At 39.3% G+C, this 27,409-nt stretch overlaps 5 protein-coding genes across 14 annotated transcripts; 4 read left to right on the top strand and 1 right to left on the bottom strand.

Moving 5' to 3' along the window:
* The first annotated feature begins 1,855 nt into the window (after positions 1-1,855).
* Positions 1,856-5,853, top strand: LOC116201672. 5 transcript variants are annotated; one of them, XR_004155916.1, is made up of 5 exons: positions 1,856-2,211; positions 2,684-3,318; positions 3,708-3,769; positions 4,510-5,105; positions 5,384-5,849. XR_004155916.1 is itself a non-coding variant. In XM_031532978.1 (2 exons), exons 1-2 carry the CDS (start codon positions 2,019-2,021, stop codon positions 3,109-3,111), a joined length of 621 nt encoding a protein of 206 aa, XP_031388838.1. In that variant the 5' UTR covers positions 1,856-2,018; the 3' UTR covers positions 3,112-3,430. The 5 variants fall into 5 exon arrangements, 1 of the variants encoding a protein (XP_031388838.1); XR_004155915.1 differs by having other exon boundaries at positions 4,510-5,111; XR_004155918.1 differs by lacking the exon at positions 2,684-3,318 and having other exon boundaries at positions 4,510-5,111; positions 5,384-5,853.
* Positions 5,854-6,555: 702 nt separating this feature from the next.
* LOC116201669 lies at positions 6,556-10,793 on the bottom strand. Its single transcript, XM_031532971.1, has 6 exons — positions 10,637-10,793; positions 9,943-10,214; positions 9,191-9,839; positions 8,874-9,073; positions 7,884-8,128; positions 6,556-7,680 (listed from the first exon to the last, which is right to left on the bottom strand). The coding sequence occupies exons 2-6, from the start codon at positions 10,212-10,214 to the stop codon at positions 7,049-7,051; spliced, it is 1,998 nt and encodes a 665-aa protein (XP_031388831.1). The 5' UTR covers positions 10,637-10,793; the 3' UTR covers positions 6,556-7,048.
* A 127-nt stretch (positions 10,794-10,920) lies between these two features.
* On the top strand, positions 10,921-14,035 carry LOC116201670 (protein MAK16 homolog). Of its 6 annotated transcripts, none has more exons than XM_031532975.1 (10): positions 10,921-11,081; positions 11,255-11,353; positions 11,487-11,596; positions 11,872-11,990; positions 12,083-12,180; positions 12,716-12,803; positions 12,887-13,018; positions 13,161-13,284; positions 13,579-13,730; positions 13,834-14,035. In XM_031532975.1, exons 2-10 carry the CDS (start codon positions 11,292-11,294, stop codon positions 13,876-13,878), a joined length of 930 nt encoding a protein of 309 aa, XP_031388835.1. In that variant the 5' UTR covers positions 10,921-11,081; positions 11,255-11,291; the 3' UTR covers positions 13,879-14,035. The 6 variants fall into 6 exon arrangements, with proteins under 6 accessions (XP_031388835.1, XP_031388833.1, XP_031388836.1 ...); XM_031532973.1 differs by having other exon boundaries at positions 10,922-11,100; XM_031532976.1 differs by having other exon boundaries at positions 10,922-11,100; positions 11,226-11,353.
* A 1,162-nt stretch (positions 14,036-15,197) lies between these two features.
* LOC116200978 (plant intracellular Ras-group-related LRR protein 3-like) lies at positions 15,198-17,398 on the top strand. Its single transcript, XM_031532011.1, has 3 exons — positions 15,198-16,015; positions 16,279-16,445; positions 16,543-17,398. The coding sequence occupies exons 1-3, from the start codon at positions 15,434-15,436 to the stop codon at positions 17,192-17,194; spliced, it is 1,401 nt and encodes a 466-aa protein (XP_031387871.1). The 5' UTR covers positions 15,198-15,433; the 3' UTR covers positions 17,195-17,398.
* A 6,911-nt stretch (positions 17,399-24,309) lies between these two features.
* LOC116200585 (ethylene-responsive transcription factor ESR2-like) lies at positions 24,310-25,473 on the top strand. Its single transcript, XM_031531419.1, has one exon. It carries the CDS (start codon positions 24,310-24,312, stop codon positions 25,471-25,473), a length of 1,164 nt encoding a protein of 387 aa, XP_031387279.1.
* Positions 25,474-27,409: the final 1,936 nt, after the last annotated feature.

Genomic DNA, 27,409 nt, shown 5'->3' with positions numbered 1-27,409 from the left:
TCTCTCTAAATTCAACAATCCAATCTCGCGTTTCTGAAATAGGTTGGATTTTGATCCTCTCTTATGAAGTCCCGATAGTGACAGGACGTTAGGACTACTAGGATTTCGGTTTGGGGATGTGATAGTATACTTGTACAAATTATGACCAACAATTAGACTTTAATCTTCAAACTTAAGTGGCAAATTAAAATGCCATGCAATTGTCCTTTCTCAGTTTAAAAAATCATCCACATACGAGGTTTGTATAAGGGGTTAAGAAATATTTGTACCACACGGAAAAATTTAAGAGAAAATTACAAGTTTAAAAGAAATTGAGTATCACAATTTACCAATTCGAACTTTTAAGTTGAAAAAATGAGCCTAATCGCTTATAGGCCTAGTGAAAATTTTACATATGGACAATCTAGATGAATATTACTAATGATCGATATTAGTAAAATTTTGAGTCAAATGCAATTAATGAATTAAACACGGTCCAAAGAGATAAGAGTAAGAAAATAAAAGGGTACAAACAATCTAAAGAATCAAATTTGATCTTATTAAATTCATCATTTAAGAGAGAGAGAGTGGGCGTGTCAACCAAAAGTGCAAGTTCAATTATCATTATGAGTTACATGTACTATGTTATTAACAATTAGGATTTTTATTTTTATTTTCTTATATTACAATTTACACCCATGAGTCCATATTATAACAGAAAAATTCATCATAAGAAAGGGAAAAAATATGGATGGATGCAGTTTTCTTATATATTTATCGGTATTATTAATTGCTATTTTTATCTTCCTAACCCATTACGTAATATGTAAGTGGGTTCCTTTTTTTCTTTTTCTTTTTTTCCCCTTTTTTCTTCTTGCAAGCTAGGTGCTTTAGCGCCGCGAAAGATTCCACGCCATTTGGTTCGCAAATTGTTAGATTACTGAGATTTTGAGATTGTAAGGAAAATATTAAACATAAAATTATTTTCCTAAGAATATAAAAAGGACTGTAAGATTGTTATATTTGACAAGTATAGTGAATTACTAAAAAAGTAATCAATAATGTAATATTTAATTTATTTAGTAGTGTAAACTTGTGAGATCCACGATGTGTTACAAAAGGAAAAACATTCCCAACTATGGCCTGAAAGTTTTAACCACGAAACACTATCCTGGGTTAAAACTTTTCGTCCAAACATAATTACTTTACCTAGATAAAATTGATGCACTTGGATTCTATATTATTCTCGAGACATTCATATCTTGTCCCTATAAAAATAAAATATGTGCTATATTATCATTTACATTTCATAAAAATTTTAAATTTGTACAATCTAAGAAAAGTATTTTTAAATTAAATTTTCATGTAATTTTTACATTGCTGATCTAGAACAATAAAAAGGTACCGATCATCACATTTACAAAAATTGAAGCTATAACTTATTGATTTTTAGGCGAGAACTTCTTGATTTATTAGTGTTTTAGTTTTTTTTAAAATTTTTTTAACTCAACTCAACTCAACTCAATTTCACTTACCTTCAATTCAACAACACAATTATTACTTAATCATTACTTTATCTCAACTATTCATTATTTTTTTACACTTTTTTCATAATTCAATAATACAATCATTACTTAATTATTAATTTACCTCAACTATTATTACTTTTTCACATTTTTTCTCATAATTCAACAATACAATCATTACAAACTAATTAAAATTAAAATTCAACTCATCTCTAAATTCTTGGTTGAATGGGAATCTTCTACTTATGTAAGCATGCGGGCCCCACCGTCCCGCCCCGGTGGCCCGCCGCCGTCCCCGCCGCTCCCGCTCCGACCTCAGCACGAAAATCTCTATAAATAACGCCTCAGTGGCTCACCAGGTAAGCTTTGAACTGAAGGCGGCAAACCCAAACTCCCTACCAAGCCCAGCCCTCTTCTTCTTCTGCTTCTTCTTCGATCTCTCTCTCTCTCTCTCTCTCTCCCCTCTTCGTTAGTGTCTGCAAGCGCTCTCTCCCTCTCTCTCTCTACACAAGCATGGTCGGACCCTCCTTTGACACCTGCAACCTCGCCCCTAAGCCTCCCCGCTCCTCCTCCACCTCCGCCTCCGCCATCAAGTTCCTCTGCAGCTACGGCGGTAAGATCCTCCCCCGTTACCCTGACGGCAAGCTCCGTTACCACGGCGGCGAGACCCGTGTCCTCGCTGTCAACCGCTCCATCTCTTTTGCTGGTTAGTATACACGCCACTTCTTCCTCCTCTTGTGGTTGCTCGTCATCCCCGTGGCTTTGGATCCGATCATGGTTTTAGTAGCGAATTAAGGAACTTGATTTTGAGATTTGATTCAGCTCTCTCTCTCTCTCTCTCTCTTTTTTTTTTAATTTCGTTCTCAGACTCCATTTTCATTGGAATAACTCCGCGTGTTGTCATGAATTTTGCGATGGAAATCCCAAATTGATTTCATCTGATTTTGTTATCGTTAATATAAAAACAAGCGAAGGATTTGATTCTTCGGATTCAGCTTCTTTAGGTCCTTAATTTCGAGTGAACAAGTTGTTAGCTTGACAATGAATAGATGATTGAACTGACTGTATGATTGCACCAAAAAAAAGAACAATTGACTGTATGATCTGAGAGCCCTTTGATGGATGCGTGTGTCTTAATATGGCATGATTCAAAGTGAGATTTTACGATTTTGGAACAGAATTAATGGTGAAGATGGGGGAATTGTGTGGCACGACCATGTCTCTTCGGTGCCAGTTACCGACTGAAGATCTAGATGCTTTGGTGTCAATCACCTCCGATGAGGATTTGGCCAATCTCATCGAGGAGTACGATCGTGCAGCTTCTCCTCTTTCGTGTTTAAAGATCAGGGCATTCCTTTCGCCCCCCAAATCTGCCAAAAAAATCTCTCCTCCATCTTCACTCGCATCCTCATCGAATTCAAGGTCGCCTTCACCTTCTTATAGAACCACCGTTGGATTTACCCCGAGGTTCTCGAAGCCCATGATGCCCAAGCCTGTAGGTTTTCCTGTTTGCATGGAAAAGTCTGCTGGGAAGATTCCTCAGCATCATGGTTATGGAAGCCCTGGCCATGTCTACCTCGTGCACAACGGAAATCACTGGCAATAGCCAATCTCAGCGTACTAATTGAAATCCAGCTATTGCTTAAAGGAGAATATACTAAAACTAGCCTCCAAAACAACATATATCAGTAAAGAAGGGAAGGAGGTGAAGAAAGTGTATATGATGTAATGGGAGGACTGTAAACAGATTTCTATCTGTGCCCATCAATGAATTTCGTTCCGATTTCATTTTGGTTGGATCAAGAATTTTATGGTGAGTGGGCATGTCTTTGAAGGACAAACTTTTCATCCTTAAGTAACAGATCCCATTATCCAGTGAATCATTTGCACTCATGGGTGCTACCGGGTGCCTTTTGTTTTGTTCAGATCCGTTTGCAGTGTGTCCCATCCTTTACTTCGTCCATCAAGTTCTCTTTGACATGGCCTGAAATCTATGCGTCTACCCCCATCAGTGTTTCTCATTGTCCAATGGGGCTTTTGCATAGCATTTATCGTGATTATTTGTCCGTAGATTGTATATTCTCTGGGTATTTGCTTGTGTTATGTTAGTTTTTTTGTATTTTTTATAATCATACTTTCTTTTATATGCTTCTCCTCCTTTCTTAATCATATTTGCTAATGCATTCTTTTTGCTTTTTGCAGCTTCGAAGTCATGACTAGAAGATGAAGAATGAAGTCTTATGTATTTGAGCTTGAATGTCAAGGTACACAATTCCTTCTCCTCACTGTCAAACTGATAAAAAAAAAATATCATCTTTCTCTTTTTGGAAGTGAACCTAGTACCTGTTTTGGTCACAATACTTACTGTTTTGTTCATCCACAATTAGTTTAGCAGCTCTCAAGCCTGCAATTATCATGTCTCTGTTCTTTCCTTTCATAAGAACTGCTCTTACCTTTAATAATTTGATAATATGGTGTTTTGATGGAGGGCCGAAATGGAGCTCCACTGAAAATACACAAGTAAAACTTAATTGGGTCCACCTTTATCAGAATAAGGAAATACTTGTTACAGATTCCTGCACTTGCTCTTTGGATCCAGGGAAGATAGGGTCAGGGGCAAGAGTGCTGAGAGTGACAGGGGCTTCGTCTCATTAGCCACTAAGATACCTCGTTCCTTCTAATACATTCATCACAAACAAATTCTGTTAGCATACAGTTAAATTTGTTAACTACTGAAATATAGTCATCATATTCTGGTGATATTTGAGCTAGGACATAATTAAACTTTCTTCATATTCAGAAAAGGTCGAAGGAAATAATGGTTGATACTGAAGGTATTGTCCCATGTCAGGATATTTTAGGGAATTCATGATACTGAAGCACCATACTTTGTTCTTCAAGTGCTGCTATTTAATTAATGTGATTTCCTTTATCTCCGTCCCGGTTGGTGGGATTAGATGGACCACAAGAAATTGCTGATATGGGCTGTTTGCACTTGGTACAGATTCCATTAATTGCTGCTGGGAACTGGAGACCGGCGGTTCCATGTAGGACCAATAAATATAAGGTCGAAGACAATAGCAGATTATTGGTAAAAACAACTAGAGACCATCCAAAATTTAATGTGTCCGTCGCAGCTGGAACATACTGTGTGAATGGAGAAGACTAGAAAGCTTATCTTTTAGCTAAGCCAGGGAGGAACAGACATCTCACCAGAGATAGACGCCGTAGTTACTGTGTCTGATTTTACAGCAAGTTGGTATCACGAGTCAGATCACATTGATTTCACATCGTGAAATATGAATGCTTTCGTGTAAACAATATCCGATATGACCGTGGGTGTGGGGTAAGAGTTGGATTAGGCAAGAAACTTTCTGGAACGAGACCCTGTTCTGGAAAGAGACAGGGTAGGTCCTTGAGTCGATAGCCATATCCGATTGGGATTCCAGAGGAAGACTCTCCATTCGTGTATCATTCCAAAGAAGAAGAATCTCTTACTGTACCAGCTGTGGAAAGGTGTCGGGATTACGACTCCTATCAAGAAGACAGGCATCATGAAAGAGATTCGAGGGTTGTAACGTGCGCATAAAGATAAAGCAGGTCAAGGTATATCCTGACCCACCATGTGTGATCTTTGTTGGCCTCCTTCTGTCCCGTTATTTTCCAAAGCAAAGGTGCCTGAGCTTTAGGATATCAGATCCCAATTAGTATTATCCATTATGCTGCTCCAAAAAATCTGTTCAAACCTTATCTTTCAAGCTTCTTAAAGTGCTGTGTTTCGATTGATCCAACTTGAGATTCGTTGCTTCCTTTTTGGAAAAGAATTATACGTGACATGCCTAAAGTAACGTTTGTTTCTATCCTATGATTCCTTGCAGGGGCTTGAAGAAAAAGTGAAAGAGAAAGGCAGCATCTTCAACAGAAGAGTGGAGAAGACTGGAGCCCATGAGAGCTCCATGGCTTATCCGCTTTGATGGGCTGAAAACTGCTGGGAACAGTGACCTCCCATTCGTGGGCACTGCTGAATGCCCAAGATGATGAGACATGTCTGAGCAGTGCCCGCAGTATGGGGCCCTGAAGAGGAAATCGGAAGCTGATGTCTACTTTCAATGTAATTCTTACCTAGACCACGTCCAAAAACAAAAACAAAAAAGCAATCAATTACTGATATTCACAACAATGAAACACCTATTACTCTTTTTACGTAGTCTAAGGTTCGAAAAAACCTCCCTGTAACCTCCCTTGCTATGTGTTTGTACTTCAGGAGATATTTCTTTCGCTTTGAACTTGGAATTTGGACTCGTTGAGATTTGACTTTGTATGACAACTTCGTTTGGTTCTCTGTGCCTGATCGAAAATGTTTTAGGATCGAAGTAGTTTCTTTGAAAATGAGGTAAACATGGATTTTGCCGAACAACTGAAACCCTCTCATTCGATTCTACTACTGCAATATGCATACATGTGTTGGGGACACACTACTACATGGCCGTTATGTGGGGGCACGTTAAGGAGGGAAACGGTAGAGTTTTAATGAGGTTGCTCCTTGTCAGTATGGTGACTCTAATTGTTTGTTTGGATACGAAAGAAATGGAGGGAAAGGAATGGGAGAGGAAGAGAGGGAAAGTTATATGGGATCTTCAAAGCTTTTGATACGGGATCTTCTCTTTCCTTCCTTTTCCTCGATCCAAACGGAGGGGGAGAGAGCCTTTCATGTAACCCAGGGTGAAGTCCATGGGCACCTCAGCCCGAGTCGAAGACACCTGATGCACTTACTCGACAATAAATGTCAACTGTGGTGCGTAGAAGTGGATAGAGACTTGGCGAACTCGACATGGAGCCCACTTACGGACTGATCAGCATCCGTTGACCTTACCGTAGCCTCATAAAGTCAGAGGTCATCAACATTAGATCAAGGTCATGAGCCTTCGAGGCCCGAGCAACCTTGATCCGTGTGCTCTCGCTCACTTCCAATCTTACCTTGGTTGAATCACATGTAGACGAATGGCATATTCCGATTCCAGTTCCTCCTAAAATGCAACTACCCAAGACATGGAATCAAAGACCAGTCCATTCTGATCTACCAAAAAATAATGCTGTCCATTTTACAATCAAATACTTGATGCATATGTAAGCTTATAATATGCGACGTAAGAATCCCCACCATTATCTAGCCCGGAACCTTACATTTAATCTCTATAACCACAATTGGATGGTCGACTTGAAAGCAATTACAGAATGACACGAGCTCTTTGGAGTACTGCAACCACTGTTCTACTCAATAGCGGCTCTGGTTAGGTTATGATCTTTCCCTTCTCCACACTGGGACCTCACTGCCGCACCCAATCGACAATGATGGGATATATGGTGTGATTCAAAGGTCTACATCCATCTTATCAGGATGTACTTCAACAGCCCCAACTGCAAAATTACCAGACCCGAGAGCCCGATCAGCTCTTCTATGACACCAAGAGCTTCAAGTGAATCCAGAGGATCATTGACATGCCAGATCAAATCATTTTCTTGCTCTGTAGTCCAGCGCTGGTTCATACTCCCGAGGGTACCTGTTCTTTTGAACTAATCGCAGGACTTAGCTGCATTTGGACAAAGAGTGCCAAAGACACAGCATGATCGCGTGCCAATGAATCATGTGGTGGGTAATGGAGTGTCCCGATCAAGGCCCTCCTGAATTTGGACATGCTAACGGACATCTCGTCATTGGACCCTTTATCACGACAAACCTTCATTACCTTAAGCACGTGTTCACATAGGTTGCCCATTTCCGACCAACTGCAGTCACACAAAGCAAACTGGGATCCAGGGTTCCACACAACATGGACCTTGTCTCGATCAAGTTGGCTGGTCACCTTAGCACATCTTCCTTCAATGGAAACATCGGAATCAGGAATTGTCAATGATTTGCGCCAAGAGTTGAGGCCACTCTTCCATTCTTCTTTCTTGTACCGTGCAAAGTGTTCCTTCTCTGAGTACTCATCGAGCCAAAAGTAAGCATGCACTTTCGTGCCCAACTTGTGGACCAACCAATCAGCGCGTCGATAGACCTCGGTGTCTTTCTCATTCAGTAATCTCAGTTTCAGCTGTCTGTGGTAAAACTCCATTGCTGCACAAGTCTCATGGCTAGCAAGCGGAAGAGTCTTTGACGCAGCTATCCAGACACCTATGAAGAGAATATTGTATATTTTCAATTTCACAAGTTAAAGAAACAGTCGAGAGAAGACCTATAGTGATAATCACAATCAAATTATCTAAACAAAAGTATGTCCGAACAGGAGTTCCAATTTTCATGGTCAAATGGAAAGATGAGTGGTTTGTGAATGATAACAACTGAAGAGATAAAAGAAGATAAGCATAGGAACTGACCAATTCTAGGATACCAGACGGCCTTAAAATAGTCCACTAAGTCAGAGGCATCGACAAAGGCATCCATGAAACCTTCGAACAAGCTCACAGCTCCATTGCCACTGCAGATATTGTCAGCCATTTGTCCAAGCTGTTTTGATATCTCAGCACGCATTTCAGTTTCCCGACATCTCCTTATCAAGTTCTTGTGCCATGCAAGACGGACACGCCAGAAACATAGCAACACGGAACACTGGAATACATCCCTGAATTAAGAACATAAGATAGATTCAGCCAATTACTTTTGCATCTTTAAAGAATGATGAGGTCTTCTGCCACTCTACAAGCTACCTGGTTATTAATTACAAATAGACCTAACGCATAAGACAAGAGAACTACAGAATAGATCCTAGCCTGCATTCAGGCTAGGATATAGTAGATTTTTTAGTAAACATTCGACACATCTAATGGACTTTTTGAATGAGAGGAGTTCAGAATCTAGCAAAAAATGTAGGCATTTTTGACCCAGTCCAACCAGTACTTTGGCCAAATAATTTAATAACTTTTTCTACAAAAGATTTAAGGAGAAAAAAAAGGTTTCATTATGCCTCTTGTGAATTATTTGTTCGACCACCCGATTGTTCACATGTTTCCCTAGAAAGAACATATACAAGCTAAATGGAAATCTGCCCTGAAGCCCAGTAATCTTGGATTTTCTTATGTTGTCAGGCAAAGGAAGTTTTTCTGCTATTTTCAGATGGTGTCAAACCACCATGATGAGAACCACATCTACAATTGCTCTCGACTATATCTGTCCAAACTCCGAAGTATACTTAACATTAAAAATCATGAGACAGAAGCACGTATTAACAAACATATGCTAAAGCTTAGCTGCTAGAGTAGTCACTTCCCCGATTAAATAAAAGACCTATTGAAGAATCATGGGACCACACAGCCTCAATATTAGTCTAGCATCCAATACAAGTAAAGATGGAAAAATTGGCCACCTACCTGATAGTAAGGAAATCAGCTAGAGGATCATCCACGATAAATCCTGCCAATTTCCAGGAGGAATCCTTTGTTTGGACTCTGTTGTAAAGGGCCCTCATCCATCTATGCGTATCTGTGTTTGCAAATCTAGGTGCTATAATCCATGCAACAGGGATGGCCCTATTGTCAGAATTGAACACAAGAAGGCTGTGAAGAGGATACTGATGAACATCATAACAAGAAAGAGTTAGCTTACTTATGCACACTAATAACAATGCCCATGCATGAGGCAAATGAATAACAGAAGTTTTTCCCAAAAAGGAAAAGGAAAAGCAGACCTTCAATTTGTTTGTCCCAAATCTTGAGTCAGACACTAGAAGGCTGCGATTACCAAAGCGAATCATTTGCTGCAACTGCCATTCTGTCTGGATACCCAGTGTGAATGGATCAGAATTGGAGAACCCCTCATAAAAGAAGACACAGTTCCGGTGACTATCCACCCACATGCCAATGCTGGTCATATCATCTGGATCCAGCTCATATGTGGAACGCCGAATGTTCAGCTCTTGTCTCCGGACATACCTGTCAGTCAAGAGGTCATCCCGATTGCTCGGGCCCCCTTGCCGCTCAACTAGCTCTTTATGCCTCTGCATAATTGTTTCCACAGAAACCCCAACATGGAGCAGAGACAGGACACGGAGTCGAAGATCCTCTGAGATGTACGGGGCAAACATGGCACGTGTACCAGCTGCCTTCTTGTCCTGTGGCCCGTGGCAGGGGAGACCTTTCTTATCCACATGCTTATCCTGGTTATAAATAATGAGAGCAACCGATGGCTCAGCAATCAGGCGTTTCACAATAAAATGACAAGTGCAACCTGTCTTGGTATTAGGTCGACCGGCATTTCTCTTCTTTGTGGTATAAACCCGACTGGGCCGTATAACGCCACCTTCCCTGGGGTCATCGGGTCCAAAGGAACACCAATACCTATGATCTCAACAGAGTTACAAAACTGCCTTGCCCACATTATTTTCTTTGAGGGGGTAAAATTAATGCCTTAAATTTCTTCCAATAAAATGTTGTTACTTACAGTATGTATTCAAGAATCCCATCAACCTTGGGTTTGTAAGTTGATTCTCGAGACCTCTTCCTCCTCGCTTCAACGTGGAAACTTGTAGGGCAGTCTTTGTTTGAGGACTCGCCCTTCACAAAATCATCCACTCTCGCATACGGAATCAGGGCAACTCTATCTATATTGTCGCGCCAACCTTCCACCTTAGACCACACAAGATCTGCGGCGGAAAACTCCAGCATCGGGGGATTCTGTACTGGAAGGGACAGAATCGCATCCCACCTAGCCATCTGTAAATGAAATACAGAGCAAACATCGTAACTAATCATCGATTCATAAACATTAACCACACATAACTTCCAAAACATCAAGACTGCTCGACCCAACATGAAAGAATTTGAAACTTCACTTAGATAAGCATTCTTTCTATCCCATATCCACATTGAATAATTCCCAAATCACAAGAACTTCAAGAAAGAGTGCATCATCATCAATCACACAACCTTAGAAAGCTTGGTTATTGATAACTAGATGCTAAGCAAAATTTGATCACGGGCACGAAGACAATGATCTGGGAAACGGGGCAGTCGAATAACAGAATTTTCACAGCTGCGGAGACCATCATCAGGCACCAATACGAATCAATCCACTTCCAATAATCAGGCCAGCAAAAATCTACAAATTAGAGAACCCAAGAAATGAAAGTTCTCACCTTTTACACTTCAACGGAGCAAATAACGACGGAGGCAGCTGCAGGGACGGAGAAGCCGCAGTGGCCGGAAAGAGACCGCCGGTAGCCGGAGGAAAGAAGGAAGAGAGAGAGAGAGAGTGGAGGCTAAAGCGGTGAAGCTCGGCATCAACCGAGCGACGGCAGAAAGCTTGAAAATGTTAAGGCCCATGGAGAAAATTACACTGAGGCCCATGAAAATATAAAGGCCCAGACATATGGCCCATTCGGCCCATTTCCCTCTCTAATCTAATTTCTCTCGTCTCCGTCCTCGTCGCCGGCGCGGTGTAAAACCCTAAAACCCCCCTCTCTCTCTCTCTCTCTCTGACTCCTGCGGCCCTGCCATTATCAGGCGACCGCTGATCGTCTTCGACTGCAACTTCTTCCGCTTCTGCAGCTGCACCGCCATTGCCGAACTGAAGTGGAAGAGGTGACGTTTCATTCTAAAGGTTGTTGTGAATATGTACACTCTTCTGACTCTGTTGATCAGCTGAGGCTTTGATTCGTAATTGATTGTTCCCCTATGGGTATTACTCTGCAGGAGATAATTTTCGTTTTTGTGGGCATCCCGAAGCTTATTTGGGTTACCTGCCTCTGTTACAGGAAGGGCGGTGTTGGAGCAATCGAATTCCGGTAAACGATGCAGCACGATGAGGTCATCTGGCAAGTTATTCGCCACAAACATTGTAGTTTTATGGCCAAGTGAGAAAATCCCACCTCAGAAATCTGCTTGCTCGCACTGCCCGTTTAATTCTTTTTGCTGACTCGAATTGATGTATTGTTCGGTTTGATTTTCATTTCATATGGTTCTCCCTTTTTTTTTTTCTCCTGGCAGAATTGAGACCGGGATCTTCTGCAGAAACCCTTATAACGTCACTGGGGTTTGTAACCGGAGCTCTTGTCCTCTCGCTAACAGCCGGTACGCCACCATTCGTGAAGAAAATGGTGAGACCTTATTTCCTTGTTGTGGTGCTTCCCAGGAGTTTTTCGATGTAAGGAGCATGTTTCTGTCTATTTATAAGCTGAGAATTTTATGGTGCACTGATTCTGATGCATTATGTTTCTGTCACTTGGGAAGCTGGGAAATGGGAAATTTCTGGACTACTTACTAATTAGATAGCTGCTTAGCTGATTGTGTTCAACTATTGACTTTGGATGTAGACTGCTGAGATATGTAGGCTTTAGCTGATCTTCAGTTGCTCTTTTTTGTTCTTCTGCAGGTGTTTTCTACTTGTATATGAAAACCATAGAAAGGGCTCACATGCCTAATAAGTTGTGGGAGAGAGTAAAGCTACCCAGAAATTATGAGAAGGCACTTGAAATTATTGACAAGCATCTGGTATTGGAAAGTTATGTGTAGCTTTTAATAGTCTGTAGCTGTGGCCTTAGACCATTGAATGATTAAGCCACATCACTTCTCTGTTTTGACAGATGTACTGGCCAAAGTTGCTGGTCCATAAAATCAAGCAGAGATTGACAAAAATGACTCAAATGCGCCTACGGATGAGGAAGCTGGAGTTGAAGACCCGGTTAGTTACCTTTGAACACTCTCAACAGATTCTAACTCGTCGTTTTTTGTTGATTCACAGAGATACTGTTCATCTGAGATGTTTTAGCACCCTTGATTGATTTATTTTCCGAGGACAACCTCTTCAGTATTTGAAACTTATTTACTTGTAGATTGTCGGAACAATATCCCTCTGTTTTTGTGTTTGCATCTTAAATGACATCATACTTTGAGTTTGAGTACTTTTTTGTTTGTGGAAAAATTTATGTCTGAAGCCAGAGGAGGTGATATGACAGTGTATAAAACTAAAAGCATTATGTACATGCTTGAAGCAATTATTCCCAGGCTGAATTATAAGAATACAGAAGGTTTGTGAATAGAATTGCAGCATGCGCCTTAATTTTAAAATCTAATTGCAAATTTCAAGTATCACTCTGTGCTAGGTATGCGGGTGGAATATTCTTATATTATATTTTTGAACTGGTATAGTGGGCATTCACTCGCCAGGAAGTTATGTTATCCATTTAAACTTAAAACGCGTCTGTTTTGTCCCCCAGAGAGAAGATTATGACAGTACCCACAAAACAGAAGAGAAGAGAGGCTAGAAGAGAAGAAAAGGCTGAAAAAGCAGCAGTTTTGGAGAAGGTTGAACATTGTCTTTGCTGTGCCGGACGCGTTTTACGCATGATATCACATTAGGCTTCATTTAAAATAATTTGTTTTTGCAGAGTATTGAGAACGAACTGTTAGAACGTCTCAAGAAAGGAGTTTATGGCGACATATACAATTACCCTGTCAAAGAGTACAATAAAGTGCTTGATATGGATACACTCCAAGCTGCTGGTGAAGAAGAAGAGGAGGTAATTTTAGTGGTTATATTCTTCCCTCGAATCTTTGGGATTTAACTGTTCTGACGAAGTTAAATTAATCACTTCAACTTAGGGTTTCTTTTAGGCAATTAGTTATATCTCTGCCCTGAGCCTTTACTGGTGAATCGAGCAGGAACAGGAATATGAAGTAGAATATGTGGAGGGGTATGATGAACTTGAAGAAGAAGAAGAAGAAGAAGATATGGAAGACTTTGGTGGTTTTGCTGTTAATAGAGTTGGTGCTGATGTTGACAATGGTAAACTTCTTACCTTTCTTTGATATCGAATCTATTGAACGCGCTTCTAACACATTGTAACAATAGCTTGATTGGAGTGGATACACGAATCACTTTAAATACAAGAATCCAAGTAGGCGGATTAGTCCGAGTGGAGAGAGAAAGGGGGTGGCGGGGAGAATGATCCATTCTTTTGTGATCACCATGATGATTTCAAGCTAAAACTTAATTCTTCTGAAGCAATTTCTTTGAATGGGCAACTGGAAAATGTACATGCAATGTGTATTGTGATCACTCGAATAATGATATGAGTAGTCGATGCAGGTGAAGACGATGAAGAAGATGATGAGGACATGGAACCAGTTGAGCCGAAGAGGGGAAGAAAAGAGTCCAAGGCAGCCTTGCGAAAAGCCAAGAAAGATGAAGACGGTGCTAAATCCAAGAAAAGAGCCAAGGTTCTTGTCGAGGTAAAAAGCTTCTCCCCCTCATCTTCAAAGGGACTCTCATTATACGTCCACTCAGTTCTCACCCTTCCCTCTTGGCGACTCATTTCCCTTTCAAAATTTTCAGGTCGAACGTGACCTCGCCGATGAAAGACAAGTGGCGACTCATTGAGAGCTTAGACATTGTCGGACTCCTATTTAGTTTTAACTTTGTAAAAGCAAAGATTGTAGTGCGTAAAATATCGAACGGCTTGTGGAGTGCCGCAAGGAAAAAATTTTGTTCATTGAGTAAGTCGATTAAAATGTTCATCTCCGACTATAGTATCCAAGTTCCTGCCTTGTGTCTCGTCTATGTATAACACCAGTCACCACTGAATGAGAGCTGTACTATCAAGGAATCGAAAGCAGGTTGCATTCATGAAACAATAAGTGGGCGATTGGTTTTGGAGTAGAGATTGATAAAATAGTTTGAAAAAAATTATTATTAAAAAAATTGATTGTAATAATGATTATTGAATAGTGTGAGAGAGAATTCATAATAAAATGGGAGAAAATGATAAAAATGTAGTGAAAAGTTTGGAGAATTTAGTATAAAAAAATATGTTGTAATAATAATTAGAAAAAAGTATACGAGAGAATTTATTATTAAATTGAATAAAAAATAAAAATATAATAATTGCGTTGTTGAATTGAGAAAATGATGAAGTGAAGTGGAGTAAAATTATATTATATTAATATAATCAAAACAAAGTTAATTTGCTTTGTTTGATTTTACGAATATTTTTTAATTCTACTCCATTTATTTTCAATTCAATAATATAATTATTAAATTTTTTTTATTTCTTCAATTTTTTTAACAATTCAATTTAATTTTTAATACTAAATTTTCTCAACTATTTATTATTTTTTTCACAATTCAACAACACAGTCATTATTTTATCTCAACTATTCATTATTTTTTCACATTTTTTCTTATAATTCAATAACACAATCATTACAAAAAAATTAAATTTTAAATTTAACTCTACTCAACTCTAAAATCAAATGCAACATTAAATTTCTTGAATTGCGTGATATAGTAGAGGAATTAGATTTTATGGAGAGATTAAGTAGAGTTGAGTTTTAGAGTTAAGTAGAGTTGAGTTTTAATTTTAATTGGATTGTAGTGATTGTGTTGTTGATTTATGAGAAAAAACGTCAAAAAATAATGAATAGTTGAGAGGAAGTAATGATTGTATTGTTGAACTATAGAAAAATAATGGATAATTGAGAAAATTTAATATTAGAACTTGAATTGAATTGTTAAAAAAATTAAAGAAAAAAGAAAATGTAATAATTGTATTATTAATTTTTATTGTGTAATAAGAAGAGTTAAAATTTTAAAAATTTGATTATAAAATTAAACGTGGTGTAATCTCTCATCGAAGATAACCAATTGGATATTTTGGTGAGGCCGCTGATGGATGACTCAAGTTTTGGCCGCTGATGGATAACCAATTAGTTTGTCTGTTTCATTTGGTCAGCAACGTTGATAAGATCGAATCGAAAGATCTCGTTTCCTCGGTACAGTCAACTCGGCTCCCCTCTATCGTCAAGCCAATAGCGGATCAGCAGGTTTAAGCCTTTCTTCACACTTCCCCGTCTTCTTCTTCTTCCCACTTATCGATCCTCTGCGGAACTTCGTCTCCTAATCACTCCCATCGCTGCAAGAATCCAAGAATCAAGAAATGGAGCAACCGGACCCCAAGAAGTTCCCCCTTCTTGCTTACGTCCTCTCCCAAATCGACCCCAACTCCTACCCCTTCCTTCCGTCGGAGCTCGGCCAAGATTTGATGACCCGGCTGCCTCACTTAGCCAACCCAAAGGTCGTTTCTCGCCTGACCCAATCGATCCCAGAGAGCATCGACCGAACTCAGACCCTCCTGGCCGCCCTCGGGCCCCGCCCGGACCCTTTAGCAGTGTCCGCGGCCCGGCTGAAGCTCGCCGAGCTCGGGGACGGCGGCTCGGCCGAGGCCGGTATCTATGCGGCGGTGGTGAGGCTGGACGAGATGCACGCGGAGTATGAGAAGCAGCTGAGGGACGCGGAGTTGAGGCTGGTGGAGGCGTACCGGTCGGCGGTGGAGAAGGAACTGGGGGGCGCATCGGTGGTGGACGAGGAGGTGGTTAGGATTCTGAGGGAGGCGGAGGGCGAGGCCGCTGCCCAGATGGAGAGAGTCGAACTTTCAGGCCGGCAGCTGAGGTTCGTGCCCGAGGCGTTCGGTAAGCTCAGCAGCTTGGTCGTGATGAACTTGTCGAACAATGAGTTGGAGGTTAGTTAATATTTTGTGTTGATTCTTGATTTTGAGCCAGCTTCGGTTCGCGTTCGATGTCAGTTAGATGCGCTGAAGCCATGAGGCTATGATATGAAGTTCTTCGATTCGACTTAGTGTTTCGGAGATTGAAAATTGCCAAATTATAAACTGATGATGAATATATGATCTCGTGGACTGATTATGTTCTGAAGTTCTCAACTCATTAAAGATCGGTAATATAATTGCCGGATCCCGCGGCCTTGATTTATTTGTCGAAGCAGGTCATTCCTGATGCAATAGCCGGGCTGAAGAGTCTCCAGGAGCTCGATGTCTCGTCCAACCTTCTGCGATCCCTCCCCGATTCCATCGGCTTGCTTGTCAGTCTGAAGATCCTCAATGTATCGTCAAACAAGCTAACTGCCCTTCCCGAGAGCATTGCGTGGTGCAGGTCTGCGCAGTTTCGGTTCGGTCCTCTTTGCTAAGCAGAACCAAGTAATGACTTACTGGCTTCATTCGCTTAATGATTGGTTTCTGATGTGTAACAGTTCGCTGGAGGTGCTCGATGCCAGCTTTAACAACCTGTCTTGCTTGCCTACGAACATTGGGTTTGGGCTGTCCAAACTGGAGAAGCTATCGATCTCCTTGAACAAAATCCGCATACTCCCGACGTCAATCTGTGAGATGAGGTCCTTGAGGTACTTGGATGCCCACTTCAACGAGCTCCATGGCCTCCCACAGGCGATCGGGAAATTGACAAACCTCGAAGCCCTCAACATCAGCAGCAACTTCAGTGACATGAGAGAGCTCCCGGACTCATTCGGTGACCTCATAAGCCTCAGGGAGCTAGACCTCAGCAACAACCAAATCCGAGCCCTTCCTGATTCATTCTACAGGCTCGACAACCTGACGAAGCTGAACCTAGAGCAGAACCCGCTCATAGTCCCGCCCCTGGAGATTGCCCTAGAAGGTGCCCATGCTGTCAGGGAATACATGATGAAGAGGTGGCATGACATGATCGCCGAGGAACAGGAGAGGAGCGCCCGCGAGGCGAGCAGGCAGCAGGCTGCTCAGAGTAGCTGGATCGGGTGGGGCACTTCAATGTTGGGTGGCCTCGCCACGGGTGTGTCGCAGAGTGTTTCGGGATATTTGCATGGCGGGAACTCTGCAGGAGACCCATACTTAGACCAGCAGCTGTGATTTGAATTCTATCATTCTCGTGAACTTGAATGTGTCGCGTGGGCTTCGCCCGGAGTTAAGGGTGCGATTTCGGTAAATAACACTGCAGACATATTATGGTTTAAAAAGGAGTCATACAGGTTTTGTTGTGTACTAAGAGATCTTCTGTAAGAGATTTTGCTTAATAAGTAGTCAATGCTCGAAAAAGTAATCGAATACTTTCAATTCGGCGAGATTTGCGGGAATATGCTTGTACGCATTACAGCACATTCTCGAATCTGCTATATCCTGATTCATATAAACTAGAAACCGGGTCGTGTTATGCGCGGATTTTATCGAGAACCATTTTATTGAGTACTACTGCATTTTATGCGCGCCTCGTCCATAACATAAGACTAAGAAATGACTGCTACCGTTGGTGTTTCCTCTTCTCAGGGCCATCACAAACGCAATTAAAAGATTGGGCCGCCCTCTATAACGTCTGACGACTTCTCTCGGCCCACGAGGCCCATGTTGGCCTTTGCTTCCTATTCACTTTTTTTCGGTATGCACTAATCTGGTGTTCAGAAGAGCAATATATCCTACTTAATATAAGTTCGAGTTGAGTCGGCCCAAGCTCTCCTAATCAACTAACTGATTTATGAAGAGAGATAATCATAGATATATATATATATATATATCATTAATTTAATTTATTTTATTTTATTTTATTTTGGAAGGAAACTAAAATTGTAGAGATAATAATTTACTTGGTTCATTAATTAATTGGGACTAATAATTTGAGTAGCAGGCTAGAAGAAGGAAGAGGAACACAAGGGGACAACAGGTCGACAATAGTACAAATAACCTATATATGCATTATAGTCTGACCTTTACATGCATATAGTGTATATAGCCTAATTGCTGATCTGGGACATACCTAATTGTATAGCTCCAGTCTAATCTCGATTTTTTTTTTGTGCGAACCTTGATATCCATAATCCCATTTGAGCACCGACTAATTCAATGAATCGGGTTGGTCTATTGAGGAGTAAAAGTTCTCCCGGCGTGAATTTTATATATTCACAAGAACTCGAACCCCAGACCAACCACGTTCGTTGACTGATAATTAAATCGTTGCTGTTGGCATATGGGAGGGGGCAGTGCTTGGTCGGGCCAATCACATGTCACGGGACACAGTTCATGGTTCATATATTCTTAGGTCCAACCGCATGAAAAGTCCTTGTTATGATTCAGCTCGGAACGACCCCCACGAGCTATAGATTTAAGAACATGCCCGAATCTTTTCTTTCATGGTAAAATGTCATCTCGCGTTTTCTATCTAATAGAGGTTGATTTTATATTGGGGCGCAATCTACCTGACCCAGCCGGCCTAGACCGGACGCATGTCTAATTTTAACTATAACGAGTTAAAGAGTTATTAGCAGCACTCTAGCAAGTGCAAGTAGATGGGGGGGCTGGGGAGGGGACAAATCGGTCAGGACCTGCTGTAACAAGAACACCTGTGGGGTGGAATCAGTAGGGCAGTAAAAAATTTATTAGGGCCTAATGTACTTTCTTTACTGTTAAAATTAAATTCTTTTTTAATAACGTGTCGGATTCAAGTAATTTTTCGATGGTCTATGAATGAAGAAAATTCATGTTAGGATAACTTTATACCCTTAACGGACCGACATAACTCAAATTTGATTAACCAAAGTTAGCTCATTGAACTTTTGAATTCCGATATGCATAATGAAAATTTAAATTCTTTTTCTCTTTATATCTTTTTCGAGGCACAAGTTCATTAGAAAAAAAAAAAAAAAAAACATTTTCAAGGCACAACATTAGGGAAGGCAACATCCGCACAGATTGAATGGCTCGAACGACGATTCATTTACTGCTAGATTCTCATTTCTTCTCTAGTCATCAGGCCAATATCACTTCGCTACCCTTTGACGATTCGATTGGATCAGTTTCCATGCCCCGCTTTTGTTTGACGTAGTTGATTTTTGTTTCATCCCCTTCCTTGTGAGCATTTTGGCTCCGAATTGTACATCGAAAAAAATAAAATAAAATAAATTATTACTGCCAGATTTTGCCTTCAAGTTTAGAAAAGGAGACTTTCATATAGTGTATATACACTATATAAACATACATATGCATATTACGTACAGCTACTCCCAAGAATTGAATGAGGGGCCGGGGAAGCTGCAAATGGCATTTGAGTGCAGCTCTGTACGTAGAGGATATATTAATGAAAAAACAAGCTGCATGCGGTGCGTTGCATGGGGAATGAATAAGTGCGTAGTTACTCATCATATATTAGCTGTTTCGAATGGAGGCACATCGACTGCTTAGTATGGAGGGGTTTGGTCCGTTTGGGGAAAGAAAATTATTAAGAGCTTTATATAATTTTATTATATTTGCAATTGGATATATAAGTTATATTTATAAAATGTACATATAATATTGCCCTGATATCTTCTGCCAAAAGGATAACTTAAAGCATATCGAGAATTGCTAGCTCCATGCCAAAGGAATGAATGTTCATCGAAAAGGGTCAATCTCTAACAATACTCAGTTATATCGAAAACCCGAAATGAGTATATATAGCACGCATAATTTTATACCATTTGACTGTGGAAAAAAAAAATAGACAATTGCTATTGCCGGTTGTGGAATTTTCACACTAATTAATTCATTCTGATCGAATTATTAACTCCTTGCCGATTGATGGTACTGTCTTGAACACATGATATTAATCGTGAACATGTAACTTCTTCACATCTTCATCTTGAACACGGTATATATAATTAATATGAAGTGTATGCAGCAGCTGTATTCTTTCTGAGAACAGTGACAACGTCTTATCTTATACATCCATCGATAATATATAGGAACTCACTATTTAGCAGAGGGTATTTGAATAAGGGAGGGAGAAAAAGAACAGAGATTATCTTGTTGGTAAAATTATGTACTTGTGATTCAATTCTCCCGGTTTAGGAAACAAAGGGACAAATGGTCAGTAGAGTAAGCCCAGAGATTGATAAGACTACTGGATTTTAAAGGGCAACCATGCATCTTTCTCAGGAAAAAAGAAAAAGGGTATTATATAGTAATACTAAAAAAATTCGAATCCAACTCTGGCCACCTTTTCCCCTAAATATAATTTTTTCCCATTACATGAGACTTATAGGTATAATATAATTAAATAAAATATTAATAATTAATAAAAAAGACGAATAATTTCACTAATAAAAATTGAATTTATAATTTTATAATTAGCAAGTAACGAACTTGTAATCTCATAATTAGCGAGCAACGACATGTACTATAATACTACGCTATCTCTCTATTTATTTTTTTATTTTTTTATTAAGTTATAGACTTTTTTTATTAAAAAAAGGGCAATACTCCTCTAATCGACCATTATATATTTGGCCCCACCCATGAACCCTTTTAGTGGGCAAAATCAAGAAAAAGCTCTGAATCGTAACTTTTCTCCAACGTCCCATCGGATCCACTTTGCCAAATCCCTGAACCCTAAATCGGACATGTCCCATGTGACTATAAATCCCCGCCCCAGTAGGAAATTTCTAGCATAACTCTATGTCACCGTAATATAGAGTTTCTCCACCATTGAATGTGTAGTGGGTTACAGGATCTAAGCGCATTTAATACGGGAGAATTCGTATTAGCATGACACGGAGTCATACTAAAGGATTCACCTCCTGCATTAATTAAATGATGAAATACCCGTATTATGAAAAAGAAAAATGATCAAATAATAATGAGTTTAATCATCAGCTATATTATTGGACTTTACCTATCACATACATATCATTCATATCATAATAAAGGCATATTCTTCCATATATTCCAATGCATAGAGAAGTCTAATATACAGCACTAAGTCTTCGTCCGTCATGTCCATAGCCGCGTAGGCATGCATTGCTGGTCATTCAGGTTACTACATAAACGATGGCATTAAAGCGTAGCAGCCCGACCCCCACTGAATATCGTGCATCTATAAGGAAAGGATAGGGAAAAATGAGGGGCCTATATCTGAAGTACGAGGACTCATGAAATATACCTTCAGGAGAAAATTACGATAAAGTCTCGTATGTGATGAAAGTATCACTGAGCATTGTATTACAATACATATCAGAAAATTTATTTTTTTAACAGCAACGTGTCATAAATTTGTAATCACATATATATCAATTGATTTGTAACATATGTAATGTGATGCCTCCGTTACATATAAAATTTTCTTGAAAATTACACGTATTTTTTCCAACTTAATTATGAGATTCTATCTTTTATTCTCGTCCATGTAACCTCTATCTCTAGATCTTGTCAGCGTGTAACTTTCGTACTTCTTTATACTTCTCATTCGTAATATAAAACTTATAAATGTCCTTTGTCTTTGGAAAGAATTATATTTTTTTTTTTCGGTAGAGTAACAGAATGAGGGCCCTAAAGAAAATTAAAAGTTATAATAACTGGGTAAATTTTTAAAAGAAAAATAAGGAGAGATATCGATCCAATATATGGCAAGATTGCTTGCAGCAAACAAGGGAGGAACAACTTCTGGGCGCCGTCGGTGTAATCATTCAGAATGATATAAATCATCTCACAGTCACAGACAGAGATACAGCGGGAGGGAGATGTTTTCTCTTCTGTGTCTCTCTCTCTCTCTCTCTCTAATCTCCAACTTCCGAGAAGATCCAATAAATATAAGAGAGAACACCAACGCCAACACCATTGGAACTGCAACTGGAACAGACAATATTGCATATATATACATATGCATATATATATGCATTGCAGCTTTATTCACATTACATCCTTCTGATCTGAGCTGATCTGATCTGATCTGGTAAATGCCCGAACTTCCGGTTCTCACCTCTTTTATTACAGTGCGTGTTTTTACTTTCGATATTGCAGACCCTCCTCAGAAATTGTCTGTATTTGAGCAAATCGAGATTAATGAATATAAAAATTAACAGCTCGTACGTGCGCAGGAATTTAACCAAACCTAATAAAGTCCGTAATTCAAGGGCATGCTGCATGGGAAAGTCTTGCTGCTAGCCTGTTTTATTGCAATTTTCAAATGCGGTGGTACTGTTTTTCTTTTTCCAATTGTAAGAGAAATCTCTGAATGAAAATTATATTAATAATTATAGAATTTATGATGAGAATATTGAATTCGACGTATTTTAACTGTAAATCGTATACCATTGTACTAAGCTCCTTTCCTTCAACTTATTGTCTCTATTTTCGATATCTTCATTTTTACACTCGGGATCAACCAAATGAATTCCCTTTTTCTTTTACACGTGAAGTTCATGACTATATCATCATACTCGGAGAATAAGTAGAAAAGAAAATTGATAATAAAGTGCGAGATAATATTTGAATCTGCAACCTATTTCACTGTACTTCCATTTTCAAAATTAGGGCGATTAATTAGCACATTTTTCTTTGAAATTAACTTAAAATGCTAATTAATATCAGGTTTGAATCTTATGAAAGACGACCTTTGTAAGTATTTTTCCCATGAATATGATAGATGAGGAGAGAATTAGGTATATATGTATTTTTTGGGGTCATAAACTAGCTAGGTAATCTTTAAACTCAATCAAATCTATCAAAAATAGTATAGTGTAGTAGCGTACGCTCTAGTCTGGTGATCAAGAGGTCTCAAGTTCGATATTCAAGTGAGACTAACCGTATCCCTTTATTAGATATATTTATGATTTTTATTTTATTATACTTGTTAGGCTCATGACCTCCTTTATAATCGAAAAAAGAAAAACTCAATCAAGTCTAACCATGAATTAAAATAAAAATATTGCTGATTAGGGTATAAAGAAACGAGGAAAAAGAGAGCCACTTATTACCCCCCATTCAGAGCATATTGGCTGAAAAGGGAACGTTATTAGTTATGCACATTGCGGGGTCTATATCGTGGGTGAACCTAATTTTTTCGTACATGATGATAATTAAGATGATCATCAAGAGCTCATTTATTTCTCTTCGCACAATACATTGGCACGTACGGGAGAGAGAAGGGACAATATGATGACCTTTTCAGCATTACTCAGGGAGAATTAAGAGTATAAAGAAACTAAACACCCTCCCCCGAAAAAAAAAAACGAAGAAAGAAAACCAAATTTCGAAAGAGAAAGAAAATCGTGCAGATCGTCTTTCGTTAATATTATCATGCAATATGCACGTTGAGCGAGATTACATATATGTGTGTGTGTGTGTGTGTATATATATCTATCTTTGGAAACACAAGGAAATCTATAGCATTTAATAGCGACTCCACAAATGCTGGTTATATATATATATATATATATATATATCGTCACCGTCTTCATTTCAAGATGTGGCATGCTCTGAAAGATTTGAATTTGTTACACTTGATGAAGAATATCTATTAATTATGTGTTTATTAGGCATCTTGAAATTAGTAAGTATCGAATTTGTCTGAGTAATATGTTATTAGGGATGATGCAACCTAAATGGTGATGATCCTATTGTTTTCGTGGTAACGCACATGCTTAGTTTGTTACATGTGTGTGCATGCTCCCACTAATGTTGCTATATATTAATTTCTTGAGATGTACAGAGCATTTTTAATATGTACTATATACGGTATTCAGACCTCGACCCCCTCATTTACCAAAAACACACACATATATATATATACACATAATATATATGGCGCGTACGACATTTGAACGAAGTGTAAAGTGATTAAAAAATCAAGAGTTTGAGGAAAGGGATTTGATACAGTGGTACAAATCGCCGTCTGAAACCATGAGATCTTGAGTTCGATCCTTACTAATGAGACTTTCATACCATTTTATTTAACTTTACTATTTATATTCTTATATTAAATCATAGGTCTCTCTAATGATGAAGTTTTGAAATGAAATTTCATATCGTTTTTCTTTAATGATAAAAAGTACATCATGAATAAAAAGTTTATATTTTCGGACTTCACAATAATTTTAATAAATTCTCCTCTTCTTTTCACGTCTATATATATAGATCCTCACCACTCCCCATTTGCTACAATATTACTATCTGCGTTCAGTACTGCACTCTTCTCTTTTGCTCTCAACAACAAAACCCTAAAAATGATGGAGGAAGCCCTAAGGCGTCTGAATGGCGAGACGATGGTGGTTCCCTCCTCCTCCTCCTCTTCTGCAGCACCGACCAAGAAGTGCCTCTCCAACGTCACGGCAACATCCTCCTCTGCCGCCGTCAAGAGAAGCCTGAGAGACTCCTCCGCCGCCCCAAACTCCTCTGGGGTGACAAGATACCGAGGTGTTAGGCGGCGCCCCTGGGGCCGGTACGCTGCAGAGATACGGGACCCGCAGTCCAAGGAGCGCCGTTGGTTGGGAACTTTCGACACGGCTGAGGAGGCAGCGATGGCCTATGACTGCGCAGCCAGGTCCATGCGCGGCATCAAGGCCCGAACCAATTTCTTATATCCACCCAGTCCTGAAGTCCAACCACATCGCTTAATGAAAATGCTTCCATCCAACCACGGTAACATCACTGACTACTTTAATGTCTTCTCACCGAGGCAGCTGTCGCCGTCGCACCTCCACGTCCCAACTGCCTGTCACGGTCACCGCACCCCTCTGCAGCCGCCGCCGGTAGCTGAGCCGGCTTCTGCCCAGAAGAACAAACTCCTACTTCGCCGTGATTTCATGTACCCTAACTCGTATGGACACCTCCAGCTAGGAACCGCGGCGGCCTCTTGCTCCTCTCCGTTGGCCAGTGCCACCATCTCTGATGGCAATGTTACTGATCCACATGGCAACTGCGGTGAATTTCATCCCTTCATGAATGCGGATAGTACTATGAACATGGCTTCATCAGAAATAGAGTTCTTCCCGCAGTTGTCGGAGCCATCGGACTCGGGGCTGCTGGAGGAAGTAATCCGCCAAGGGTTTTTGCCCAAGCCCTCCTCTAAGAAGAATATTGATGGAGCAGCTCCTGGATACACATCAGAAGAGAGTCGTCCTGCGGTTCACCATCATCAGTCGAGCTACGAGGTGAAAAGGGAGGCGAGAGACAATGACGCTGGCGCCGTTCCCGGTCATTACCACAAAATTCGCAATGTGCACCAATACCTTCAAGGTTTTGATGTCTCAGGCACTCGCGATCATGGCGGCAACGTTCTTTCGTCCTCGGCAAACCAGTTGCTTGTGGAGGACCAGGAATCAATCTTCAGTGACATCATTCATTACCCGGAGATAATAAGAGCTTTTGCTGCTAGGGTTCAGAATTAGTACTCATATAACCAATCGAGGTTTTACACTAAAATATATATTAGGTGCAAGGGGATATTTAGGTATATCTATCGACTTATGGCATCGGATCATATATCTAACGAACTAGTCCGAACTGCAGGTATTATGTATGCCATGGTGCTTATTAGGCTTTATATTCAGAAATATTTCTAAAGGTTAATATATTTTTAATTACTATTTCTCCTGGTGATTGACTAAATCCATTCCATTTCGCTCTTCCTTTTTTAATTTTTTGGGTGAAAATTTGCTCTTTTTTTTTTAGAACAGGCTAGTTTTAACTTTTAGGGCTGCTAAATATATTCAAAATACCCAACCAAAACCATTCCGAATATAAAAAGATATGGAATGTAGTTTGGTTTTCGGTATTTACTGTTAAAAACTGAAAAAATTGAACCGAACCATATATATATATACACATAAGATAGATTTTTCTTTCTATGGGGTTCGCAGCACCTCTGTACTACTGAACATTAAACTTACCCAGCCCATTTCTAAATAAGCTACATTCTTATTCTGCAAAAAAAAAAAGAGAGAGAGATAAAAAATGAAATCAAACCTAAAAATTATCTGGAAATGCAAAAACGAGCCACATGTAGGCACACTTGCACTTACTATAAACACAAAATTACGAACTAAACAGATTCTAGAAAAGTTCTCCTCTCGTCGAACCTCTCTCATCAAAGAAATCTTGCTCATCACAAAATGAACAGAGTATACTTTCAGGATGGTGATTTTCTAGGTTCGGAATTATTTTGCAACTGGTCTTTTTTTTGTTTGAGATGCATTACGTATGATATATGTAACTTTCTCCAGTAAGTGAAATTGATCTGGATGTAACCTAGTACGTGAATCTGATTGCTCATAATATGAAAGGAATACGACCCTAAAGAGTATTCCATTACTCAGTTAACCTAATTTAAAAGGCCGAATATTTTTTTTCTTGAAAAAGTGGTTTGAATATGAATACGATTTCCAATTTTTTCAAAAATCAAATTTAGGATATGAGGCAAAAATCAGCACTAAACTGAAGTCGAGCACCGTAACTAATGTTATATATGCTGATGCTCCATACTTTTCCCTCGGAATGAAAAATTAATAGAAAAGATAATAGTTCACGTTCAAAAAAAGATAAGGAAAGAGAGAGGTTTATATTATTTCATGGACCTTTTCTTGATGTCCCTTTGTTTTGTTTGATGCTAGTTGACTTTGGAATGAATGCCAAATGTAAAAAGTCTTTGTACGGATATTAAGGCTCTGTTTGGTTTCAGAGTTATATTTTAGAATCACAATTCTAACTTAATTCTACCCACTACAAAACAAAATAACTCATACAAAGTCAAAGAGTGGGTCCCATTTATATTACTTTTTTCCACAACAAAACAACATAACTCTTACAAAGTCAAAGGGTGGACCCCATTTATACCACTCAAAATCAAAATCAAAATCACAATTCTAAAATCCTACTATGAAACCAAACACCACCTAACGTTTCTATTTCTTTTCTTCATTTTTTCAATTATAAAAAAAATTATGACTTTAATATAAAAATAAAAAATAAATAAAAAGATTACAGACATTCTCTTTGGTAAAAATTCAACATAAAACCTCTTAATTTCTTTTTTTTTTCTAAATTTGTGCACGCCGAAGAAATTGAAAGAACCCAACAATTATGACAAATTGTTAATAACACTACCAATTATGTTCTTGTTAGAATTTCATTTACGAGGCCCATATATATATATATATATTTCGGTGTGCATCAGATACTCAAAATTTTTAATAAACTCCTAATGTAAATGCAATCGGGCCACTGAGGAAAAAAAAAAACTCGTGCAATTACTGGAGACAGCACATCTAATCCCAAAAAAGAATGTATACAGTTAATTAATTAACTATCTGGGGGTTGGAGCAACAA

This window comes from Punica granatum, chromosome 3 (genome assembly GCF_007655135.1).
Source record: "Punica granatum isolate Tunisia-2019 chromosome 3, ASM765513v2, whole genome shotgun sequence".
NCBI lineage: Eukaryota > Viridiplantae > Streptophyta > Magnoliopsida > Myrtales > Lythraceae > Punica > Punica granatum.
Note: the sequence above shows the minus strand (reverse complement) of the source record. Positions and strands in the feature narration are given on the sequence as shown.